At 50.0% G+C, this 25,771-nt stretch overlaps 1 protein-coding gene across 3 annotated transcripts; it reads right to left on the bottom strand.

The window, feature by feature from the left end:
- Positions 1-3,764: 3,764 nt before the first annotated feature.
- Positions 3,765-20,290, bottom strand: WDR89 (WD repeat domain 89). 3 transcript variants are annotated; one of them, XM_077323898.1, is made up of 2 exons: positions 20,159-20,290; positions 3,765-8,480 (listed from the first exon to the last, which is right to left on the bottom strand). In XM_077323898.1, exons 1-2 carry the CDS (start codon positions 20,230-20,232, stop codon positions 7,286-7,288), a joined length of 1,269 nt encoding a protein of 422 aa, XP_077180013.1. In that variant the 5' UTR covers positions 20,233-20,290; the 3' UTR covers positions 3,765-7,285. The 3 variants fall into 3 exon arrangements, with proteins under 3 accessions (XP_077180013.1, XP_077180015.1, XP_077180014.1); XM_077323900.1 differs by lacking the exon at positions 20,159-20,290 and adding an exon at positions 14,549-14,744; XM_077323899.1 differs by lacking the exon at positions 20,159-20,290 and adding an exon at positions 9,354-9,611.
- Between the last annotated feature and the right edge of the window lie 5,481 nt (positions 20,291-25,771).

Here is a 25,771-nt window from a genome sequence, read left to right as displayed (position 1 = left end):
AGAGGCTGGAGAGCCATCTGACAGAGAAGGTTCAAGGGGCTGGCTGGTGACTCTGGATGAGCGATAGGGTTGGGAGTGTCCTGGATAGTTCAGGAGACTGTAAGGTCCCTTCCAACTCTATGATTCTATGATTGTAAGTCTCCAAATGATCCAATCAGGACATAGGGAGATGATCTGACAAACATCCGGAAGTTCCTACACTAACTGCTAACTGCATCTCCTCTGATGCTTCCTGTAGGATATTCATATGCTTTTAAATCATACACACTACACATCCTGCGGATTCCAACAGAAAAGCTCCTGCCCTGCCACAAATGTTGTTAGTCTTTAAGATGCTCCAGGGCTCTTGATCTTTTCCATTGCTGCAGACCGACTAACTCCTCGACTAACTCATCTTGATCCATCTCCAAACAAAAACAGTGTTAGGCTAAGATCTGGAAGACCCAGCTTTGAATCCCTGTTCTGACAATGAAAGCTGGCTGGGTGCCCTAGGACCAATTACATGCACCCTGCCAAGCCTACCTTGCAGGGCTGTTGTGAGGATAAAACAGGAGATGAGTATGATGTAAGCTGTTCAGGTCCCCCATGGGGGAGAAAGGCAGGACAAAGCAAGTAAAGGAGAGGGAGCACAGCTTCCGAGCTCTATACCAGGGGTAGACAACCTGTGGTCCTCCAGATGTCCATGGACTACAATTCCCATGAGCCCCTGCCAGCAAACGCTGGCAGGGGCTCATGGGAATTGTACTCCACGGACATCTGGAGGACCACAGGTTGACTACCCCTGCTCTATACAGCAGTGGTCCCCAACCTTTTTATCACTGGGGACCGGTCAACGCTTGACAATTTTACTGAGGCCCCAGGAGGGGGGGGGTAGTCTTTTGCCAAGGGATGTTGCCGCCGTCTGAGCCCCTGCTCCACTTACTTTCCTTCTGGCGCCCCTGACTTCCTGCTGTCCAATGGGGGGTGCTGCCAGCAGCAGCTGCGCAGTGCCACACTGAGGGGGAGCCCCAGCCATGGCGGCTGCTGGAAAGCACCAAAGGTGAGCCGGCAGCAGAGTGGCAGGCCAGCCCCCTAGGCAGCAGCTGGGGAGGAGGACAAGTTGGAGCCGCAGCCCAGTACCGACTGATTTACGGACCGGTACCGATCCCCGGACCGGGGGTTGGGGACCACTGCTATACAGCATGTCTGAGTGCTCTCCAAACCCAATCCGTTGTCATCCACTGGCTTTTGATTTTTGTTCGCACAGAGATCTAATGATTTGGGGAAACCCTAGGATTAGGATGGGTGTTTTTCTGGAGAGAATGGATCTCCAGGGAACTAGTACACTCATCTCACTAATTGGACCAGGGTAGCGTATTGTCCACAGAATTTACTCCCCCATCCACAGCCGTCTAGCAATATTATACAACTTATTTTCTGGGACCAGAAGCTTTCGCAGCCTCAGTAACTGGCACACACACACAAACACACATTCCGCTTTGCCTTTAAAAAGCTCCTGGGCAACCTATCCTTACGTATAAGCCAAACCAAATTTCATTTGGATTATATCTGCTCTCGGCAGAACCTGAATAATCTAGTCCAACTGACCCAATGGCAAATCGCACTAAAAGCCATTAAACCCACCTGCGTGGATTTACAGCTAAGGCACATAAGAACAAACTCTTCAACCTTCACCCCCTTTTGGCATGAATTCTTGCACCTGTTTGAGCAAAGGATCCTTTATTCTGAGTTTAATTGAATTCATAATGTCACACCTGACTTTCCCAACCAGCATTCCTGCCCTAACCCCTTCCTCCCCCCCCCCTTTCTTTCCTTCCCTGCTGATAAGAGACATTAGAAAAAAGGAAGCTGGCTATATGAGCCTTGTTTGTTTGCTATGTTAGCTTTTTTGTGTGTGAAAATATTTTTGTAATTTTTTTTTTAATGAATAAAGCATCGAAGCATTCTTGGGTCAGCTATGAATGATTCTCTTACTGTGGATTATTTATTCATTTATTGATTTTATTTATTTATGTTTTGACTTGTAAGCCTTCCCCCCTCCAGAAGTCTAGGGGCAGCTCACATCAATAGGATTAAAAACCCGCGCAAATTAAAAATTCTAAAATACATTAAGAAATGCTTCAGATATCTATTTCTTGCACCCATAGCCTGGCTATGACATTGCCACCATGCACAGAATGAAGGATAACGGGGGTTGGGTTGTTCAGATTGGTGTGTGTGTGGTGGGGGGGTACTATTGAATGGTCATGGTGGGCCCTGGCCTTAACCAAATGTCTGGTTGAAGAGGGCCATCTTGCATGCCCTCTGGAATTTAGGGAGCTCTAGGAGGGCATGCACTTCAGATGGCAACTTATTCCACCAGTCTGGAGCCAAAAAAGGCCCTGGCTCCACTCAACGCCAGGCAGACCTCTCTGGGGAGGGGGATTGTCATCAAGTTAGCATTAGCTGAACTAAGCGCGTCCCATAGTTTTCTACCTCCTCTACACAGCTAGGAGCCGTCTCTATGGCAGTCAATTTTAGATAGTGATATGAGCACTCTGGGGGTGGAAGGAAGAGTCAGAAAAGTGTTTCATTTATGTGGAGTAGAAGCAGTGTTCTTGACATAACTAAATGGTAGAGTTGGCGTGGTCACTGTTGCAAATCCTACTTGTTTCATTTCTTTAAAATGTTTTGTTTGCCACCTCTCTTCCGTACGGAACTCAAGATGGCTGACCGTATTAATAAAACACACAACATAGATCACATCAAAACCTTAAGCCAGAGTTTTTGAGGCAGTCAAAATCACATGAAGTCCAAGTATTTTTCGTAACCCCCTTAGCCTGAATTTGTCAGAACCAGGGGTTATCCATGGTTATTATTTGGATGGGAAAGCACCAAGGAAGTCCTAGAATCATAGAGTCAGAAGGGGCCATACAGGCCATATAGTCTAACCCCGTGCTCAATGCAAGATCAGCCGAAGAAGAGCTGTTTTTTATATATTTTCTATTTATTTGAGTTATATACTGCCCTACCCAGTGAGCTGGCTCAGGGCGGTGTACATTGTGTTATTCACAATCATAGTTAAAACACTTCATTAAAACTCAATTATAAAATCTGAAATGAATAATTTAAAAGCTAAATGGGGTCAAAAACAGAATAGCTCACTTTTCACGACCCGATGAAATCGCCTTCCCTTCCTCTTCCAGCAATAGACACCCCAGTGAAGTAGGTGGGGCTGTACCTAGCCCAAGGTCACCCAGCAGGCTGCATGTGGAGGGGCAGGGAATCAAACCCGACTCACCAAATTAGAGACTGCTGCTCTTCACCACGACATGAAGCTGGCTGTAAAGCAGTGGTCCCCAACCCCCGGTTCAGGGACCGGGACCAGTCCGCGGCTCCTCCTCCTCGTCCTCCCCAGGTGCTGCCTAGGGGGCTGCCCTGCCACTCTGCCACCGGCTCACCTTTGGTGCTCTCCAGCGACCACCATGGCTGGGGCTCCCCCTCGGCGGGGCATTGCGCATCAGCTGCTGGCAGCGCCCCCCAGCGGACAGCGGGAAGTCGGGGGTGCCGGCGGGAAAGCAAGTGGAGCAGGGGCTCAGGCAGTGGCGACAATGTCCCTCAGCAACAGACTACCCCCCCCCCCAGGCCTCAGTAAAATTGTCAAGCGTTGACCGGTCCCCGGTGATAAAAAGGTTGGGGACCACTGCTCTAAAGCATCTATGAGCAGGGAGGGGGAGCTCAGCACCTTAGGCAGCCTAGTCAAGAAGGTGCTGAGCTCCCCCCTCACTGGTAACCCAGGGTTCATTTCCTTGGCCAGTTAACACTGGCCCTGTGTGGATTTTCCTTTCAAAATTGCTGGCAAAACTGCACTGCTACAAGCCAAGCACTTTGGCAGAATTCTCCTTCCTGGTTCCGAGCCGTTTCTGGCGACAATGCCAAACGTTTACCCTTTGTACAGCAAAACCTTCCCTCCCCCTCCCTCCATCAGGCTCCAAAGCATCCTAAAGCAGGGGTAGTCAACCTGCGGTCCTCCAGATGTCCATGGACTACAATTCCCATGAGCCCCTGCCAGCGTTTGCTGGCAGGGGCTCAGGGGAATTGTAGTCCATGGACATCTGGAGGACCACAGGTTGACTATCCCTGTCCTAAAGGACAGCTTGTAAAGGAAAGCTCACTGTGGTTAAATGTCAAGATGGTTGAAAGGTTAATTCACATTGGCCAAGATCTGACACAATAGTTCCCCCCCCCCCAATTAAGACTGATGGGTTTTTTAAACCGGCCCTCGACGCCGTCTTCCACCACTCGAAATGTACCCAAGATTGCAAGAGAAGGCCAGGATTCAGGCTGCAAACCTGATGTCATGTGAAAGCTGCCAAGGAGACTTTTTTTTTCCCTAAGGGAGTTTGGAATGTGTTAGCCTTTCACGCCCCCATTTGCTTTACAAGCAGCGAAATCTTGCTCCCAGCACGTAGGGGAGTAACAGAGCGAGCCTTGCCCAGCCCAGTCCTGCAAAGACATCGCCATATGGATAAGCGAAGGAAAATGTCATTTAGTATCCCGCCCACGCCCAGATTTAGACACATCTCGAAAGAGTGGTGGTAGGTTGGGGGGGGGGGACGACGACAAAAATAAGCACAAAGCAACTGACACAGAGCACTGCAGCGTCTCCGAGGTGACAGTCAAGAATAGGCAGGAGTTTAAAAGGGACAAACCTGAAGCCAGACAGAGAGTCCCAACCTAGAATCACTGAGGTCAGCTTCAGCAGTTTTAAAAGCAGCTAAGCCAAAGGAACGCAAGAAACGGCCTTATCCTGGTCCATCTTACTTGCTCTGCAACAGAGTTCTCCAATCTCAGAATCCTAGAGTGGGAAGGGGCCACAAAGGCCTTCTAGTCCCACCCTCTGCTCAGTGCAGGATCAGCCTCAAGCATCCAGGTTAAGGATCTGTCCAGCCGCTGCTTGAAGACCGCCAGTGAGGGGGAGCTCCCCACCTCCTTAGGCAGCCCACTCCACTGCTGAACTAGAATCCTAGAGTGGGACGGGCCATCCAGGCCATCTAGTCCCACCCCCTGCTCAATGCAGGATCAGCCTCAAGCATCCAGGTTAAGGATCTGTCCAGCCGCTGCTTGAAGACCAACAGTGAAGGGGAGTGCCCCACCTCCTTGGGCAATCAATTCTACTGAACTACTCTGTGAAAAATTTTCCCCTGATATCTAGCTGATATCATTCAAACTCCTCTCCTCTGCTGCCAACAGGAACCTTTACCTACCCTCATCTGAGTGACAACTTTTCAAATACTTAATTCTGTCTCCTCTGCACCTCCAGGCTGAAAATTCCCTGAGCTATTCCTCCTAGGGCTTTTTATCCACGTCCTTTTGTGTGTGTGCAAGCACGCTCCTCAAGATGCTTTGTAGCTGAAGAACTCTGCATACACGCAAAAGCTTCTACCTGGAATTAAACTTGGCTGGTCTTCAACGTGCCCCTGGACTCAAACTTTCTTAGTTATTCTATTACAGTACTGTTTCACTCGAAACAAATGCAGGCTACTGTATATATCCAGGTAATGTACAATCACCACCATCGCCTTGCAATGGCATTATTTCTGTGCCGGGGTCCCAAGCGTTCATCAGATTCTGAAAGTGGTCCATGCCCCCCCCCCCAAATGTTAAGAACCACTGGCCTTGACCTAGGTCAAGGGACTCAGGACGTGTTCAGACCCCTATCCCCTGTGCCCAGGATGGTGTAAAAAGAATTTTCATAGAATGAAACACAGGACAGCCTGTTTGAAGTTCTTTAGTACTTCAGTCCCTTCTGCCCCTCACCCGAAAGCCTGTTGGATACTGCAAGGAGGAGGGAGAGAAAGGGTTAAGAGCATTCTTTCTCAATCAGGTACATTTGCCAGTTGGCCCCACCCTCTCATCAGTGAAATGTTGAGCCTCCTTGGCCTTGCTTGCCTTTCTGTTTTTCATTTTATATAGGTCGTCTCTTCTTTTCTCTGTTACCTGGGCTTGGAGCTGTAGCAATTTAACCTCTTTTTTGAAGTTAATCCATTCACAGTAAGCTAAATGCACCTGCATGAATATGTCATGTAAGATGTGCTCCTATCTATTTTTGCAAGTAAAATTTCTGTTTCTTGCTACCACTGGAATCAGATCATCTTTGTAATCTGTTGGAACAGCCTTTTTCTCTTAATCAAGAAACATGGAGGATCGGGGGTACTGCCTTAAGCTTCTGTGCTTCCAAGGCAAATAATTGATTTGCTTTTCTTTTTACATTTAAACTCCACAATAACAACCTCTATCATCCTGCTGATGGGAATGCCAGTAGCAAAAGCTCACATGTTCTGCAAGAGAGCATCACAGCCAGAGTCGGGAACAAAGCCCCCATTTTAAAAGATATTGCTTTGACCATACTTGTTTTCCCTCAGCCAAAAAAACCCAAAAAATTGTCCAAGTTGGTTGGGTCATTGAACTCTTTGAAAGATGGGGGGGGACACTAAGTTTTTTTTCTATTTAATATCCTTTATCCATCTGAAACTCAGGGGGGATGGGAAGAGAGAGAGAGATTTTGTTTTTAATTCCACTTCTACAGCTGCTCTCCCGCTATCAAAACTGATCAGGCAACAGAGATCAGAGGTCACCTGAAGAAAATGGAGTGCTTTGGAAGGTGGACTCTGGCATAATCCCCCATTGAAGGTCCGTCCTAAAACCCGCCCTCCTCAAGCCCCACCCCAAAATCTCCTGGTCTTTCCCAACTCAGATTTGGCCACCTGAATTGTTCGCATAATCGACCCCACCATTAAGGACAGGACTTAGTTTTTAAACAGTCCCTTATTTATATTATGCTTTTCTCACGGAAACTCAAATACCAAAATAACATTTTGAGTCTGCAGAAATATGCAAGGGAAAGCTAACGTCTCATAAGCACCTTCCACAGGAAAACGGTACTTAAAACAAAAAGATTTCTTTGGTGTATTTTTTCTTCTTGAGGCTGCAGTCCTAAAAAACACATTAAAAGGAAGGAAGTGAAGGTTCAGCGCCCACCAATGGGATGCTTCTGAATAAACATTCGCAGGATCTGGGTTGCTAAAGGTATTCCCTGTGCAAGCACTGAGTCATGTCTGACCTTTGGGGTGATGCCCTCTAGCGTTTTCTTGGCAGACTCACTACAGGGTTGCTACGTGTGTATAAAAGCCACATCTGAGCAACACTCCGGCAAGTAACTCAGCCCTTCTTTAAAAGTTGTGACGCTCAAAAACAAGCGTCCTCCTCCAGACCTTTAGACCTCCTCCAGAGCTTTAAAAAAGACTCATTTCTTCTTGCTCTTGAGAGGGTTTTGGTGAACTCGCACTCGCTGGTGGACGGAAGAAGACATTTTCATGGAGGCCTTCTTCCCAGAGGCCTTCTCCACAGCTCCAAGTTTCCATAGCAACAACTGAGCATCCTCTCCACCCGTCAACAAAGAGTCATCCGCCGCGTTCCAGTGAAAAGAGCGGACAGGAGCCGAGTGTCCTCCTCGAAGGGTCCCCACCGGGCTTAGACCGTCAGTGTCACAGTCCAGAAGATGGAGGTTTCCCATTGATGTTCCTCCAAGAACGAAAAGGTGATCCGACTTCTCATGATATAAACCGCCAATCAAGTAGTTCAGCTCCATCTTGCCTAGGCTGGCTGCTTCCCTAGCATCTGGGATTTGCAACAGCACAACTGGCTCCTCGGTATCCAGCTGCGTGAGATCCCACCAAGAAAACCCCTCATCGTGTGTCGTGCAGTAGACCTGCCAAAAATCTTTGCCAGACCATCCGACAAAACTGACCGACGAGCCCGAGTTACAGGTTGACGTCAGAGCATCGTCTTCGTTGTCCCGGTTAATGTCAAAGACGTTCACCAGCCCGTCAGTTGACCCTGAAGCCACCATGTTTGGTCGGCGGGGATGAAAACAAATCCTTGTGATGTCATCACTGTGGGACTCTGAATACACCCCCAAAAGGCTTTTGCTGGAAGGGACACTGCTGTTGCCACCACGGGCATCCCAGAAGGCCATGAAGACGTCTTCTTCTTCCGCCTTCTCCGTGCCAGCACAAACAATGAGATCGTTGCAGTTGACATCAAAACTGATGAAAACGTTCGAAGGATAGCCACGAAACAACTGGGCTGCCTCCGAAGTAGCTAAACGTGTGTCCCAACATTTCACTGTTCCATCACTGCAGGCTGAAAACAGAAGGTCTGCATGCTCATGAGCAAACCTGACCCCACTGAGTAATCCCGGGTGGCTACTATACTCCCGTAGCAGATTCAACGTCTCGATATCGTAAACTCCAATTGAGTTGTTGGAATGGGAGGCGGCCGCTGAATGGCTTCCTCCTCCTCTTGAAACATCTATGTCCAACAAGTAAGTTGGGTCTTCCAGCAGCCTGCTCCGTCTTGCTATTTGGAGACTGGAAAATTGCTCTCTGATCTTCTCCATAGCAACTGTGACTAACTGTGCTTCCAGGAAAGGTCGGGGTCTGAAAAAGAGAGGAAGAAATAATGTTGGTAAGGTTAAGAATTTCCATTTCATACCTTAAAATGTGGAGAGGATCTTGCCGTATATCCTAATAGTTAGGACCAGTGATAATATTGAAGAGCCATTTTTATTATCCAGACAATAGCAGGATATGCATGTTTTGCCACACACTGAGTTTTCTCCAAAATAAAAAGTTAGTACATAAGAACATCAGAAGAGCCCTGCTGGATGTGACCAGTGGTCCATCTAGTCCTCCTGACTCACACTGGCCAGCCAGTTCTCCTGGAGATCCAACAACAGGGCACAGAAGTCGAGGCCTTCATAAGAACATCAGAAGAGCCCTGCTGGATCAGACCAGGGGTCCATCCAGTCCAGCCTCCTGCCTCACACAGGGGCCAGCCAGTTCCTCTGGAGGGCCAGCAACAGGGCAGAGAGGCCGAGGCCTTCCTAAGGACATCAGAAGAGCCCTGCTGGATCAGACCAGGGGTCCATCTAGTCCTTCTGACTGGAGCCGCCAGGAGGAAGGGAGCCAGGGAGGGCTTCCCTGCTTGCCGCAGGTGTGCTGGGCAGCCCACGGGGAAACCGTAGAGTTGCCAGGGTGGAGGGCCACCACAGGGAGGCGGAGGGGGAGCCCTTGCAAAGGCCGTTCTTACGAACGGGCTTTGCAGCTAGTACTCTGAATAAAACTGCATTAGTCTTAAAGGTTCTACCATACTCTGAATTCGTTCTGTCTGGATTGTATTAGCCACACACAGCACAAGGATCCTCAGTGAGTGCATGAAGTAATCTGCTTCAGGGTTTTAATTCTGGGTTGAGAAATACCTGAGGATTGGGCCGGGGGAGCCTAGGGGGAGACCCCAGGAAGGTATATTACCATAGAATTCACCCTCCGAGGCCGCCATTTTCTCTAGGGAAAAGGATGTCTGTCATCTGGAGATGGATTCCAGGGGGTCTCCAGCTGCCACCCAGAGGTGAGAAACCCTAAACCAGCCGCAGCAGCAGTTTTGTCACTTGTTCAGCCTCCTGCGGGAGCCGTTTTGAGGCTTAGCCCATCCTGCCGCATCAGAATTCCAAAAGTGCCCACAGGCTCAAGAAGGTGAGGGACCCCGGCCCTACTGAATCACTATTCTCCCCCTTCCCCCCTCCCCACCCAATTCACAGTTCAAAAATGCCCGGCACATTTGCAAACGCCGGCAGAGCAAAACCCAAGCCCAGCAGCACCAGAAAGATCCCATAGGATTCAAAACTGAATTCCCAAGGCAAGGCTTTCCCACCCACCTCACCCTCCTTGATCCACCCCCTCCCCAAGAAACAGCAAATGCTTAATCCCCAAATCACAAATGACCTCACAAATGATTACACAAACATGTGTGTGATGTCCTGTGACGATGTTGCCCCCCGCCCTCCGGTTAACTTCCCACCCCCAAGTAGCCCTTCTCAGCAAATTCCCGTCACTATTATTAATACGATCACGGCATCAAATCGCTGACGTCAGGCCAAGGGGACGAGAAAGCACGCATCCTCCCGGCCCCCTACTTGTACGAGGCGAACCCGGCAGAAGCCTAAGCCGGCTCCGGCCACGCCGCCCTAAATCTGTCCTTTAGGCTGCCCGAGCTATTAGTGATGGAATTACATAAACAGAACACCCAGCTCCTAATACCATCCAGTGCCCTAAGCCAGGGGTAGTCAAACTGCGGCCCTCCAGATGTCCATGGACTACAATTCCCAGGAGCCCCTGCCAGCATTTGCTGGCAGGGGCTCCTGGGAATTGTAGTCCATGGACATCTGGAGGGCCGCAGTTTGACTACCCCTGCCCTAAGTGGTTCAGAAGGCATAAACAGAGGCTCCCATCCGATTTCCAGACAGAACTGGGGCGTGGAGTGGGGGATGCTGTGCCTTGAGAGCCAGAGTGGTGTGGTGTAAGAACGGTGGACTCATCTAGATCAGGGGTAGTCAACCTGTGGTCCTCCAGATGTCCATGGAGTACAATTCCCATGAGCCCCTGCCAGCAAACACTGGCAGGGGCTCATGGGAATTGTACTCCATGGACATCTGGAGGACCACAGGTTGACTACCCCTGATCTAGAGAACTGGGTTTGGTTCCCCACTCCTCTGTCACAGGCAGTCAGCGGGGTGACCTTGATCCAGTCACAGTTCTCTCAGAGCTCTCTCAGCCCCACCTACCTCACAAGGTGCCTGCTATTGGGAGAGGAAGGGAAGGCAACTTTAAGCCGCTTTGAGACTCCCAGAAGCAGGATATAAAAGCCAGGTCTCCAACTCTTCTTCTTGGCTGGGATGTGCAACCTTTTTGGCTTCAGTTCCCTTCTTGTGCTAAAGACACATGGTGCTTAGTTAGATATTACAAACGTGTAGACTAGGGGGAGACCAAGCAGGTTCCCTGTTCTGCTGCAGCTGCCAACCGTCAGGTTGCATCTGATCTCCAGGTGACAGAGATCAGTTCCCCTGGCTAAAATGGCTACTTTAGAAGGTGACCTCTGTGAAATTATACTCCACTGAAGTCTGTCCCCTCTCTAAGCCCTGCCCACCTTAGGCTCTGCCCACCAATTCTGCAGGCATTTCACAACCCAGAGCTGGCAACCCTATCATCCCTGCTGTCAACCTGTGTTAGTTCCATGCTAAGCCTGAGTTTGTGAGAAGGATCTTTTGACTGCGTTGAGCAGGGGGTTGGACTAGATGGCCTGTATGGCCCCTTCCAACTCTATGATTCTATGACTCTTGCTCTGCAAATATCACAGCCAGGAAGGAACTCCCAAGGGAGACTATCAATGTCTTCTCCCCTGCAAATACCCGTCTCTGCTCCTCCCTGCTTACACGAGTCAGCGTGGGTAAGAGCGATGGACTGTAATCTGGAGATTCCCCACTTCTCTTGCACATGAAGCTTTCTCTCCTAACTCTCTCAATTCCAGCTGCCTCACAAGGGGCCTGTTGTGGGGAGAGGAAGGGAAACCACTTTGAGACCCCTTAGGGCAGAGAAAAGCGGGGTATAAAACCAGCTTTTTCCATATGCAGCCAGCTGGGTGATCTTGGGATAGACAGTTCTCTCAGAACTCTCTCAGCCCCACCTGCCTCACAAGGGGCCTGTTGTGGGGAGAGGAAGGGAAGGTGATTATAAGCCGCTTGAGACTGAAGGGTAGGGAAAAGCATGGTATAACAAAAACCACTCATCAGTACAATGAGATGGAAAGGAATAACTGAGCTATAAAATGCAAATTGTATTATGGATCTTTCCTTCCCTCTCTTCTTAACAGTTGCCTTCTAGAAAAAGATTTGGTGTTTTTTTTCCCACCTTCGTTTTGGACTATAAAACAGGAGCTTAACGTCTTCAAGAAATAATAGTTCTGTAATATGCAATGTACTACTTTTAAATAAGACATATTAATTAAAGCAACTCTTCTTCTGGTCGACTGCTCCCCTGCCTGGTCTCCAAATCCAGGAGTAAATTCAACTTGTGGGGAGGAGGGAAAGGTGAGGGGAACTTTCAAAGGGACCCTCAATGGACGTTCGGACAAAGTGCCCCCGCCTTCAACATGCTCCCATTACAGAGCGGAGACTCAGAACCATGCAGCTGCCAAAATAATGCCAAAATTCCATCACTGGTTACCGTGAATTGGTGGAGACCCGACGCCACTTTCCACGAAGCAAAGCCCACCAAGTTCCTAGAAGTCCCCAAAGGATCCCTGACAGAGAGTTCTCCCTCCTCGGCTCTCCTCACCCCCTCCTGGAAGTTCTTCCTTTGCATGCCGAAAACTCCATTTTTGACATTTGCTCTTTTCCCCACTGACGTCTTTCTCTCAGCAGCTGAGCAGCAGCTTAAAGACTAGGAAAATTTGTGGCAGGGCAGGAGCTTCCGTGAGTCACGGCTCCCTTCCACGATGGGTAGCCTTGTTAGTTGTCCATAGCAGCAGAAAAGAGCAGGAGTCCAGGAACACCGGAGAGACTCATCAAATTTGTGTCTCACTTCTTCAGGTACAGCTAGAACGTGACTCCATCGGTCCTTACGCCTTGGAGAGGGGAGTGATTTCAGATGAGTTCGCTTTCCAGCTGTATCTGAAGTCACTCCCAAAAGCTCATTCCCTGCCACAAATTTGGTTAGTCTTTAAGGTGCTACTGGATTCTACTGCTGTTAAGGCTGCCATGTTGAGGACGGAGCAGAGTTGTTCTCTCTTGCCCCAGAGAGATCGACCAGAACCAATGGGGTAAAATTAATGCAAAAGAAATTCCGCCTAAACCTCCAGAAGAAGCTCCTGACAGTCAGAGCGGTTCCTCGGTGGAACAGGCTTCCTCGGGAGGTGGTGGGTTCTCCATCTTTGGAGATTTTTAAACAGAGGCTGGAGAGCCATCTGACGGAGAGGCTGATTCTATGAAGGTCCAAGGGGGTGGCAGGTGACAGTGGATGAGCGAGAGGGTGGTGAGTGTCCTGCATAGTGCAGGGGGTTGGACTAGATGACCCAGGAGGCCCCTTCCAATTTTATGATTCTGTGATTCTATGACTCTAATTCCAGATGTTCATCATATTGTACTGTTTCATGGAAGTCCCAACGTAAACCGCCCTGAGCTGCAAGGCAGAGCAATGTATAAATATAATAAAATAAATAAAATGGATGAGCGAGAGGGTTGAGAGTGTCCTGCACAGTGCCAGGGGTTGGATTAGATGACCCAGGAGGTCCCTTCCAACTCTATTATGATTCTATAGACCGACTAACATGGCTACCCATCTTGATCTATCAATAGCTTACATTCCAGATAGACTGGAAACAGAAAAATATGGGGAGAAACTGGAAGCATCTTTAAATCTGGAGAAATAGCACTAGCTTTGAGGCAAGCAGTCACAGAAGGGCTGTATGTGTTGCTGTTCCTGCAATCAGGTGACCCAGATCAGTGACTCATGCAGAGGCACTGGGGCAACCTCGTCCAAGAGCCAACTGTCCTAAGAGCCAACTGTCCCTCGTAGATAAACTAAGAGGCAAAAACTATTCTTAGATTATTTTTTTTTAGAAACACTTCCCCAAGAGTCCTTCTGGTCCAAAAAGTCTGGAACTCTTCCAGGCTGGCATTGTATATCTTCACATAAAAATTCCTTTCTATGTTTTCTGGAGCAGCACTTGTATGTCCTTGCCATCTGAGGGCACCACCTTTTCACGGGGAAAAGGCAAAATCCTCCACCATGGGGCCATAGCCTCGGAAGCTGTGTTTTTGTTGACTGCCACATCTCATCAAATCGCATTACGGAAGCGTAGCAAAACGTCAGCCGACAAAAAAACCCCGAACTGCCAAGCCTCACTAAGGATGCTCAACTGAAGGTCACCTAAACAATCCGGGCGGGCTCTCCTGGGTGTAGCCGTCCGCTCTTCCCCTTCACAAGAGGAAGGCGCCGTTTGGCTTCGGGGGGCAGAGTTGGCACGGGAGGCTGCAACTCGCCTTGGGGGAGAAATTGGAAATTGTGACCTTCCAAGCCCAGCAGGAAATGAAGAAGCGAGAAACGGAAAACTTCCACAAGGCAGGTGGAAGGCCAGCAAGCCCGGTGGCCAAGTCTAGAGGGGCCATTTCCACCCCCAATTTATGACCCTACGGTCCCTCTCGAATGCACTTTTTTAGGATTCTCTCCTCTCACGTTGTCAAGCTTTTCTAAAGCAGCCACCAAGTACCGGTTTCAGGAAAGGACAAACATGCTGAGCAGGTGGCTAAAGCTTATGAATTCATTGCATTTCTGTGCTGCCCTTCCTCAAGGGCTGCAGGGCAGCTCTCAACATTCACCTACCTCAAAATCTACCTCCCCGACCCTTAGCAGCCCGTGTTCACCTTTGGAATTCTGACAGGGCAATGACAAAATGGCTGCCGCAGGAGCCAGAGCTTGCCACAAAATGGCCCCCACAGGAGGCGGAGCCACACACAGAGGGAAAGCCCAAGTGCAAGGGAGAAGAGGGGTACTTTAAATACATTGGGGAGAGGGAGGAGGAGGAGCTGGTTTTTGTATCCCACTTTTCACCACCTGCAGGAATCTCAAAGCGGCTTACAATTGCCTTTTCTTCCTCTCCCCACAATATGCACCTTGTGAGATGGTGAGGTGGGGCTGAGAGAGCTCTGAAAGAACTGCCACTGGCTGAAGTTCACCCAGCCAGCCTGAAAAGGAGGAGGGAATCAAACTTGGTTCTCCAGAGTAGAGTCAGCCTTTCTTAACCGCTACAGGGGTTGCAGCAGGGCAAGCAGCTTGGCCAGGGTAGATCGAGATAGAGCGTTCGTCTCTCTGGAGCAGCAGAAAAGAGCAAGATCAGCATAGTAGGACAAGAGGCAGAAACCCTGGAAAAAAAAACAATTTATATACAATCTTGAACAATGGATCTTCACGCCATTGGTCATATTGGTTTAATTTCTGTGAAAGAACCCTTGCCTAATTTTCTGGTTGGGGGTCACCACAACATAAGGAACTGTGTTAAAGGGTCGCGGCATTAGGCAGGTTGAGTACCACTAGCTCATCATCCAGGATGACAGTGTTGCGTGCCTACCAGGCCGTCGAAGCGTTCAGATACACAAAATGTTCTTCTTGCGCTTTCTTGCGCTTGCTTGTCTCCAAGAGCTCATCCACGGCATTCAGATCTCCCCCCTCACACACACTGTTTGTTCTGTTTCAGGAAGGGGACATAGAATCCCACAAATTTTTTTAAAAGGGACAATGTCACTTGCTGTAAGAAGCCCAACTGATCCCCCCCCCCCACCAGCCCTAACATTATTTGGGCTAAAGAGATGTATTGCTCTGTTCCACGTTTTGACACACACATTATAAGCAGCATTTCTTGGGCTAAAGAGAGACCCGTGAGTCATTTTTTTTTAATTATTCCTACAAGGTTTTCAAAAATAGCCCGGTGATTCATAAATTACATTCTTCCACCTCCTCTCAGAGAATCTTTCCGCGAGGAGACAATCTCACAAGACTTTTTTGTATTATCCCCTGGGGGCAATGCCACTGAGCTGGGTACCCAATAAAAATCAAACCCGATCAAAGAAACAGGGGGGAGAAAAGCAGGGGCAGTTTCTTTTTTGTGTCCAGAATTGTTAACAGTACTTGATTTCTTTGTCTTCTTCTCCCCATCTCATAGAATCATAGAATCATAGAGGTGGAAGGGCCCTCCTGGGTCATCTAGTCCAACCCCCTGCACTATTCAGGACACTCACAACCCTCTCGCTCATCCACTGTCACCTGCCACCCCCTTGAGCCTTCACAGAATCAGCCCCTCCGTCAGATGGCTCTCCAGCCTCTGCTTTAAAATCTCCAAAAATGGAGAACCCACCACCTCCCGAGGAAGCCTGTTCCACTGAGGAACCACTCTGTCAGGATCTTCTTCTGGATGTTTAGATGGAATTTCCTTTGTATTAATTTCATCCCATTGGTTCTGGTCTGTCCCTCTGGGGCAAGAGAGAACAACTCTGCTCCATCCTCTACATGGCAGCCCTTTAAATACTTGAAGATGGTTATCAGATCCCCTCTCAGTCGTCTCCTCTCCAGGCTAAAGAGACCAAGCTCCCCCAACCTTTCCTCCTACATCTTGGTCTCTTTCCTTCCTCGGTCCATTCAGAAAGTCTCTAACAAAACCTTCTCCAGTGATCCCTCCCACCTCCTCTAAGGCTGGAGTGCCATCAAGCCTCAGCTGGATCACAACGGCCCTGCAGTGTTTCTGAGGCAAGAGATGAGCAGAGGTGTTAGGCCACTGCTTGCCCCTGTTTGGCTTCCGAGATCTGATGAAGCAGGCTAGCCTGGGCCACACGGCAGGAAAAGTTACTCTGGTACCAGGTAGGTACAGCCCGGCCCATGAAAGTCTTTCTCACAACCTGACACCACCAAATAGCTCTTTTAATGTCTTGGCATGATTCATCTTCTGCGTTTCATGATTTCTCCGGCTGGGCCTTCAAGCTCTCTGGCGGTCCCCACTGATATTACGTAAGGCCGGTTGCCAAGGCGACCGGAACTGAAAAAGCCATGCTCGGCAACCAAATCCACACGGCACCACCGAGGTCGAAATCTGGGATGAGGCAGAGGATGCTGGGTTTTTTTGCTCTTCTGAATCACAGGGGGTGAAGATCCTCCAGAGAAACTGCATGTGCGGTTACTCAGGAGTAAGGCCTTCAGAGTTCAGTGGGGCTTACGAGCAACCAAGAGGCTGCCACAACATAAGCCTGGGCATCAGCCAACGAATGAGCCCCAGAAGAACAGCCCAAGTCATGAGAACGGGCAGACAGGAATCGAAAAGCCAACAGATGTTCTATGACATTACACCCAAAAGGCTGCTAGGATGAAGAATGCCCACATCTGTCCCCGTCCTTTTTGGGACTGCAGGCACCTTTGGCATTCTGACACCACATGGTGGGCACGGCACAAAATGGCTGCCTCAGAAGTTGGAGGCAGCATGGTGTAGCGGTTAAGAGCAGCGGCTTCTAATCTGGCGAGTTGCATTTGCAGTCATGTTGGATCAGGGCAATTACCCATCCAGACCAACCCATCCAGGTCGCCCTATGGCCTAAACTCAGGGACCCTCAGGAGGTCCACCAGCAGGACCAGAACTCTGGAAGCCTTCCCACTATTGACCCGCAGGCACCACAATGACAAAACACGACTGTCCCAGATATAAGAACCTAAGAGAAGCCATGCTGGATCAGGCCAATGAGCCATCCAGACCAAAACATAACAAAGAATTTATAGTACTTTTTACCTCTCCCTTTGCCCAAGGAACTCAGGGCTACATACCTCATTTCCCCCACTTTATCACTGCAATGACCCTTTGAGGTAGGTGAGGTGGAGAAAGTACAACCGGCCCAAGGTCACTCACGAACATCCATGGCTGAGTGGGGATTTGAACGCAGGTTTCCTGGGTCCTTGGCCAGCACCCAGGTGGCCCACAATGCTGTCGGGACATTGTCCTACCAAACTCCAGCATAACGTCAAGATTTTCTTTGTAAAAGAACCCTGTTTGGTTCCATAATGACCCACAGTTTGGCCTGGAGCCATAGGATACAAACGCCTGAACTCCTGTACCCTGAGTTGTCTTACTTTTTAACTGACCTTATTTTCTCCAAGCAACGAGCCTCTTGTGGCGCAGAGTGGTAAGGCAGCCGTCTGGAAGCTTTGCCCATGAGGCCGGGAGTTCAATCCCAGCAGCCGGCTCAAGGTTGACTCAGCCTTCCATCCTTCTGAGGTTGGTAAAATGAGTACCCAGCTTGCTGGGGGGTAAACAGTAATGACGGGGGAAGGCACTGGCAAACCCCCCTGTATCGAGTCTGCCATGAAAACGCTGGACATGACCCGGTGCTTGCACAGGGGATACCTTTACCTATTTTCTCCAAATCAGAAGGAGGCGTGATCCACAATTACTCCACTTGATGGCACTACACAGGCAGTCCTCCTTGAAACCTGTGACCATTTAAACACCGAGGGATGGTGGGTTTATAGACCTCCTCACGGGAAACCCCTCCCGTGTTTTCCCTCTGCCCCCATTGCAGCTTTTTGCCTCCCTACGAGGCTGCAAGGGAAAGTAAAAAGGACTTCTCCCCCTGCTCCGTGGCTTGTCAATCCCAGCACAGCAGGTCTCTTGTGGACTGAAGCTTTCTTCCCTGCCCCCAACCCCTGAAATTAATTTTTTTTAAGCACTTCCGCGTTGCTATGGGTTAATGCCACAACACAGATGCGTTTTTAATAAATATCAACACTTCCGCGTTGCTATGGAGAAACGCCAGAACGATACAGAATTCATCCCCCCCCCCTTTTGGGGATGTGTATATTTTTGGACTTTATTTATGTCTGGGTGGATTCTTGAGAGGCTGCACATGGGAAACTGGAGCCCAGGACATCGTTTTGTGTAAACGGAAGGTTTTAAAACAAGGGGCTTGCATGCCTGGATGATCCAGAGAAAGCTGCTTGATCACCCTCCCCACCCCCCTTTTCCCTTTCATTCCTCAGCTCCAAAAAGCACAAGCGGGAATGTGTTTTGCCTCCCTGATCCCAAAAAGACCGTGAACACTTTAAGGATTTTATTTTACCCTTGACAATGTAGCTTTCTGGTCGTGGGGACCACACCATTAAAAAAACAACAACTTGGAGCAGGAAATGGGATAAAGGAGATGCGAGGGCAGGGCAATACTACAGAGACTATCGTGCCTCCCCCCCTCTCCAGGCTCTGCTCTCCCCAGGCTCCATTTGACACAGCCCCCCCCCCCCCCGCTCCCGCTCCCGCTCCCGCTCCCGCTCCCGCTCCCGCTTGCAGACACCAGCCCAGCTGAATGACCCAAGCCACCCAATCGCTTCCCGGGCCAGGGAACACATGGGAAGAATCCTCCCCATCCTCCAGGGGCCAGGAAGCCAGATCTCGTGCAGGCCGACTCAGCAAACTCCATGCCGGACTGACGGCCCACGTGCCCACCGAGAAGGCTCTGAGTGCCGCCTCTGGCACACACACCATAGGTTCGCCCCCACTGCCCTAGCATCTCCCGTTATGCAGAAAGTCATTATCCCATATTATTTGTCGCCCTTTTAACTGAAGATGCCAGCAATGGAGCCTCCACACGTCAAGCTGTTGCTCTAATAAAGTTGGGACTCCAGAGACCCCCTTGAAGACAAAGTTTTATTCAAGGCACAAGCCTTCGTGTACAAGTACCCATCTTTTGATATGTGTAGATTTGCTGATTACTCTCCTATGAAGACACCTTTATTGAACCCAAGGTGTTTCCCATGCAAGGCAGTCTCAATTTAACCAAATTGCTGGCTTTCCCTATCTAGCTCTGGAATCCGTTAACCGTTTTCCTTATGCTAATTGACTCTCACACTCTACCTATGAGTATGAACCGATTACTCCCACCCCATATCACAGTATCTGAGTTAGTGCAACAATCGTAGAGTCCAAACACACTTTCCAGACCAACCAAAATGTATTAAAGGCGTGGGCTTTTGAGCGCTCGAAAGCTCACGCCTTGAATACATCTTTGTTGGTCTTAAAGGTGCCACTGGACTCTGTTGTTTTGGGGGTTTTTTTTGTACTCAGACCAACAGGGCTACCCACTTGAATCTGAGTTAGTGTGTGTGCACAGGAAAGCTGATACCTTGAGTAAAATTTGGTTGGTCTTCAAGGTGCCCCCGGACCCAAAAGGTCGTCTTCAAATATAATGAAACAGAATTTCCTCAGCCATATACTTGGGCAACAAAATCAGAGTCCAATAACACCTTTAAGATGAACAATTGCTCTTGGACACAAATTTTGTTGTGCTGCTTCAAAACAATACTTGAATAGGCAGGTAGGGAGAGAGCGATCAACACGCGGGGGTAAATCCCAAGGCTCTTACAGCCGTTAATAAACGGTCACTGACTCCCCGATCCCACCCTCTGCGGCTCGAGAAGAGCCAAGGGAAACCGGGGTTGAAATCCTGACGAGCGGGGAGAAGCGGCCACCAAGAACAGCCATTCACACCTACTAGACCAGGGGTAGTCAAACTGCGGCCCTCCAGATGTCTATGGACTACAATTCCCAGGAGCCCCTGCCAGCAATTCCCAGGAGCTCCTGCCAGAAAATGCTGGCAGGGGCTCATGGGAATTGTAGTCCATGGACATCTGGTGGGCCGCAGTTTGACTACCCCTGTACTAGACCGACACCCGAGTACCAAAGACACGTGCACGGTTACCTCCTGCGGCGGAGAAGAGAAGCGCTCCAGCCCCTTCTTCCTGCTCCTGCAAGCCCCGCCCAGCGAGCTCCCATTGGCTGCTCGCTATAGCATTCCGGCTCGCCTCGAGGGGCCTTCCGCTACGCCGATTGGGCAAAGGAAGGATAGGGGCGGGGCTTCCAGCGCGTCAGCGTCCCGGTTCCCATCCGGGAGGTAGAGATACGGCAAATCACAGCACTCATCAATCCCCGCAGCTTCCGGTTTGCATTCGATTGCCGCGGGCTCGAGGTGCAACTCATCAGGCCGCATGTTACAAAATTCTTCCAAGAGGGTAATGGCTGCATTGAAGTTTTAGGGGAGAAATTGCAGTGGAAGGCTCGAATGCCCCGCAGCCCTGGTGCGAATCGGAAGCCGAATTTGCAGAGGGGCCAGGGTAACTCTTCGTCTGTTCTTCTGAAGTCTCACGAGCCGTCCTTCCTATTTTTTTGAGGTCCTCGGACCACTCATCTTCAATTCGGAACCGGAAGGGATTGGCAAATGAACGAACGTGCTCCTCTTTGATCGCAAGGCGCCGTAAAGCGGAGGTGGAGGGGGCGGGGCGTCCGCGCGCCGGCAGAGGGCGACGATGCTGCAGGAAAGCGTAGGCACCAGGGGGCGCTGTTGGGCTGAGACCTGGATAAGACCAAGCTGAAGGATTCTCTTTAGCCTTAATGATGGAAGCTATACAGGAGAAGACCTTAAAGCTGCCAGTTCTGCGTTGTGGAAGTGGGGGATTTGGGAGGGGGCTGGAGCAGGGGGTTGAACTATATGGCCTCCACAGTGGCCCTTAGGTGTTGAGACAGCTTGGGGTAGTGGTTAGGAAGGTCGAGTTCTAATCCGGTGAGCCGGATTTGATTCTGGGTGACCTTGGGTTAGTCACAGTCCTGTTAGAGCTGTTCTGACCAAGCTTTAATATCAGGGCTCTCTCAGCCTCACCTCCCTCACAGGGTGTCTGTTGTGGGGAGAGGAAAGGGAAGGCGAACGTAAGCCGCTTTGAGACTCCTTCGGGTAGAGAAAAGCGTCATATAAGACCCAACTCTTCTTCTTCCTCAGTAATATCGGGGCTCTCTCAGCCTCCCCTCCCTCACAGGGTGTCTGTTGTGAGGAGGGGAAGATGACTGCAAGCTGCTGTGAGGCTCCTTCAGATAGAGAAAAACTCTTATTCTTCTTGAGAGTCAGAGTGGTCTAGTGGTTAAGAGCTTCTAATCTGGCAAACGGGTTTGATTCCCCACGCCTCCTCCACATGCATCCAGCTGGGTTAACTTAGGCTCATTATAGCCCTGATAGAGCTACCCTGACAGAGCAGTCCAGTCAGAACTCTCTCAGCCCCACCGGCCTCACGGTGTCTGTTTTTCTCCTCGAACAGAAAAGTGGCATATAAAACCCAACTCTTCTCCTTGCGATTTAGAGCAGCAGCCTCTAATCTAGAGAACAGAGTTTGTTTCCCCCCTCCTCCACCTGCAGCCAGCTATGTGACCATGGACTAGTCCCAATTCTCTCTGAGCTCCCTTAACCCCACCCAACTCACTGGGTGTCTGTTGTGGGGAGAAAAAGGGAAGGTAATTGTAAAATACTGTGATACTATTTTTGGTAATAAAAGCCTGGGTTGGTGGGGGGACCGTTCTTCCAATTGTGTAAGGATCTGATCTCCAAGAGAATTTACAGCACCAACCATATTACTCAAGATCCTTTGCCGTCTGCTATACCTCTGGTAGTAAACCTGGTCTGCAGCTCCAACAGGTAGAACGGGTAGGTGGCACAAAGAGTACCTGTGGCTCTCCTAGCCAAGAGAGCCTCTCTCTCTTGCTCTTTTGATATTACTGAAAGCAACAGGAGAAACTAATTTAGCACAGTAGTTTTAAGGAGGGTGATTAAACTTGGCCTGGCTGCTCCAGGTTCAGATCTTCACCCGGCTGCAAAGTTCAGCAGGTATTGGTGATGGTGGTGGTATTTCTGGGTTGGGTGGCCATGTTCTTGTCTTTTCGGTGCCTGATGTTTCACCAGAGACTGGCTGACAAAAAGGACGTGGACAAAATGGAGAGGGTGCAGAGGAGAGCAGTGAGGATGATCCAGGGCCTGGGGACCAAATATTATGAGGATAGGCTGAGGGACTTGGGGATGTTCAGCCTGGAGAAGAGGAGGTGGAGAGGGGACACGATAGCCCTCTTTAAGTATTTGAAAGGTTGTCACTTGGAGGAGGGCAGGGAGCAGTTCCCATTGGCAGCAGAAGAAAGATCTTGCAGGAATGGATTTAAACTACCGTATATACTCGCATATAAGCTGACCCGCATATAAGCTGAGGCACCTAATTTAACCCCAAAATGCTGGAAAACTTATTGACTTCCATATAAGCCAAGGGTGGTGTTTGGATAGTGTTTTTTTTTTCGCCTTTCCTCCTTTTTTCTCATTTTGAGCAGGATCTTTTTTCCCCTTTTCTTCCCACCTTCCTCCTCCCTCTTTCCTCTCTTGCCTTTTGATATCCAGTCCTGTGCTGCTTCCCTTCTTCTTAGCCAGGTGTTCTGTTCCCTCCACTTTCCATACCTTCCTCGAGGGGTGTTTCCTCCTTCTGCTCTCTGTTCAGAGAGCTTCCTACAGCTTCCTGCACATGATAGCCTTGTGCTGGCCTTGTTAAGGCAGGGAGAGGGGGACACAGAGACTGTTCTTTCCCTCCCGGCCGTGCTGCGTCTCTCCTTTGTTCCTGCTTCTTCTCTTCGGGCAAGTATACTTGTCTCACACCTTCCTGTCTTGTCTGGCAGCTGGGTTTTTTTATACCCGCATATAAGCCAAGGGGGACTTTTTCAGCTTTAAAAAAGGGCTGAAAAACTTGGCTTATATGCGAGTATATACAGTATATGGAGAACGATACTGGCTAGATATCTGGGGGGAAATTTCACAGTCCAAGTCATGCAGCAGTGGAAGGGGCTGCCTAAGGAGGTGGGGAGCTCCCCCTCACTGGCCATCTTCAAGCAGCGGCTGGACAGATCCTTCTCCTGGATGCTTGAGGCTGATCCTGCACTGAGCAGGAGGTGGGACTAGATGGCCCGTATGGCCCCTTCCCACTCTAGGATTCTAGGAGTCTAGTTCAGCAGAGGAAGGGGCTGCCTCAGGAGGTGGGGAGCTCCCCCTCACTGGCGGTCTTCAAGCAGCGGCTGGGCAGATCCTTCTCCTGGATGCTTGAGGCTGATCCTGCACTTAGCAGGGGGTGGGACTGGATGGCCTGGATGGCCCCTTCCCACTCTAGGATTCTAGGAGTCTAGTTCAGCAGTGGAAGGGGCTGCCTAAGGAGGTGGGGAGCTCCCCCTCACTGGCGGTCTTCAAGCAGCAGCTGGACAGATCCTTCTCCTGGATGCTTGAGGCTGACCCTGCACTGAGCAGGGGTGGGACTGGATGGCCTGGATGGCCCCTTCCCACTCTAGGATTCTATGACATCTTCAGAGGTAGGACACGGCAAGATGGGAATCTCTCCAAGCCAGAGTGAAACGTCAGGAAGCAAAACTACCAGGCCGGGAGTGCCTGAAAGCCTAACAAAACATGTGGCTCTTTTGAAGGAGTGAGCATCGACTCACGAAAGCACATACCCCCTGCTGCAAAATAAAGGAGAGAAGAGCATGGCCAGAAGGAGTGATGCCCCAAGCAGAAACACTGAGCCCAAAGCAAAGGGGGTGAAGAGTGACATCCAAGAAGTAGAAAAATACATGTGCACAAAATACGCCAGCAGGGTTTAGTCTCTGCGGCTGGAGCCTTTATGCTTTACAAGCCAAGAGGAGGCAGAGCTGACACAGGTGCCGCTTGTTCAAGGGAGACAGCCCGTGGCTCCGTGTCCTGTCTGCAGAGGGGTGGCAGGAAGGCACATGGCAAACCCCGAGTGGAGAGAGAAACAGCGGCCAGGGAGAGAAAGGCAAGTCGGGAACGGGAGGCGAGGCAATCCAGGCGTCACTCACTTGGCTGCATCATGCTGAGAGTGCGCAGCTCAGCTGGAAGCCTCCCATTCTCTTGGTCAAAAGCAGGGTCTGTTCTCACCATGGCTGGCCATGCCGAGTTCTAGGCCTGTGGCCCTCAACCCGCTACGAGGTAAAGGACCTAGACTTCCTGCAACATCCGAGTCCTGACTACTGGAAATTTTAAAATGCCAGGGAGCAGAGCACCGGCTGCTTAAAAGAAGAAGCAGAGTTGGTTCTTATATGCTGCTTTCCTCTACTCGGAGGAGTCTCAAAGTGGCTTACAGTCCCCTTTCCTCTCCCCACAACAGACACCCTGGGAGGAAGGTGAGGCTGAGAGAGCCCTGATATTACTGAGGAAGAAGAAGAGTTGGTTCTTATATGCCGCTTTTCTCTACCCGAAGGAGTCTCAAAGTGGCTTACATTCGCCTTCCCTTTCCTCTCCCCACAACAGACACCCTGTGGGGTGGGTGAGGCTGAGAGAGCCCTGATATTTCTGCTCGGTCAGAACACCTTTATCAGTGCTGTGGTGAGCCCAAGGTCACCCAGCTGGCTGCATGTGGGGGAGCAGAAAATCAAACCCGGCTCGCCAGATCAGAAGTCCGCACACCTAAGCACTATGCCAAGGTGGCTCTCTTGTGCCAGAGTAAAACAGTAAAATAGTTTTATTGAGAACAGAGACAAAAGCGGAAGGGAGGGAAGAGACAGTCCTAACAGCCTCACGTTCTTTGGAGGGAATACAACCAGGCAGTGTGCTCAAGGAAGCACGAAGACTCCAATGGAGAAGGTTATGTGATTGTTATCAGGATGTTATCACCAATGCCCCCTGTAGAATATTCTTATGCTGTTAAATTATGCGCACCACAGATCTTGTATACCCCAACACTACTTCTCAAGCTTGGCTCTGTCTCCTGTGTCAGCCATTTTGTGGTCAGCTCTGCTTCTTCTGGCAGTCATTTTGTGGTTGTGTCCACCACCCTGTCTCAAAATTTCAAAGGTGCCTGTAGGCTCTGTAGGGGACCTCAGAACTTGCTGGTGGGATCCAGGCCACGGAGCTCAACAGTTGGCTTTGGACAAGATTCCTTTTCCCTCAGAGGGTCACCAGAGGAGAACATGAGATGAGGTCTTATTATAATACACTAGGAGCCTTTCAGAGAGGAAGGGGGAATCAGAACGAACCATCTCTTTCTAGTTAGGCTGCAAAGATCAAGACCAACCTGTAATGTGAGAATTGCCCAAGAGGAAAGGTGGGAAGGCGGGAATATCCAGACATGCCCTGGAAAAGGAGCGGACAGATTACATCTTACTTCATAAGGGATTTCAATTTAATTACTGTGATATCCTTAGTCACTGTCAAGTCTGGAGGTGACGCTCAAGTAAGGATACACTCTTCAAAGAATAAGAAGTCTGCAGGGCTCAGAACTACAGCTTCCCCTGCCTCCCTTAGAGGAGGCTCAGTGGCAGAGCCTCTGCATGGCATTCAGAAGGTCCCAGGTTCAATCCCCAACATCTCCAGTTCCAAGGACCAGGCAGGAGGGGATGGGAAAGACTGACCTGAATAGACCAATGATTTCAGGATAAGCCGCTTCCTGTGTTAAATATTTATTAGAGACTGTGGCTCAACAGCAGAGCCTCTGCTTGGCATGCTGAAGGTCCG

The sequence above is a fragment of the Paroedura picta genome, chromosome 2, assembly GCF_049243985.1.
Source record: "Paroedura picta isolate Pp20150507F chromosome 2, Ppicta_v3.0, whole genome shotgun sequence".
Taxonomy (NCBI): Eukaryota; Metazoa; Chordata; class Lepidosauria; order Squamata; family Gekkonidae; genus Paroedura; species Paroedura picta.
Note: the sequence above shows the minus strand (reverse complement) of the source record. Positions and strands in the feature narration are given on the sequence as shown.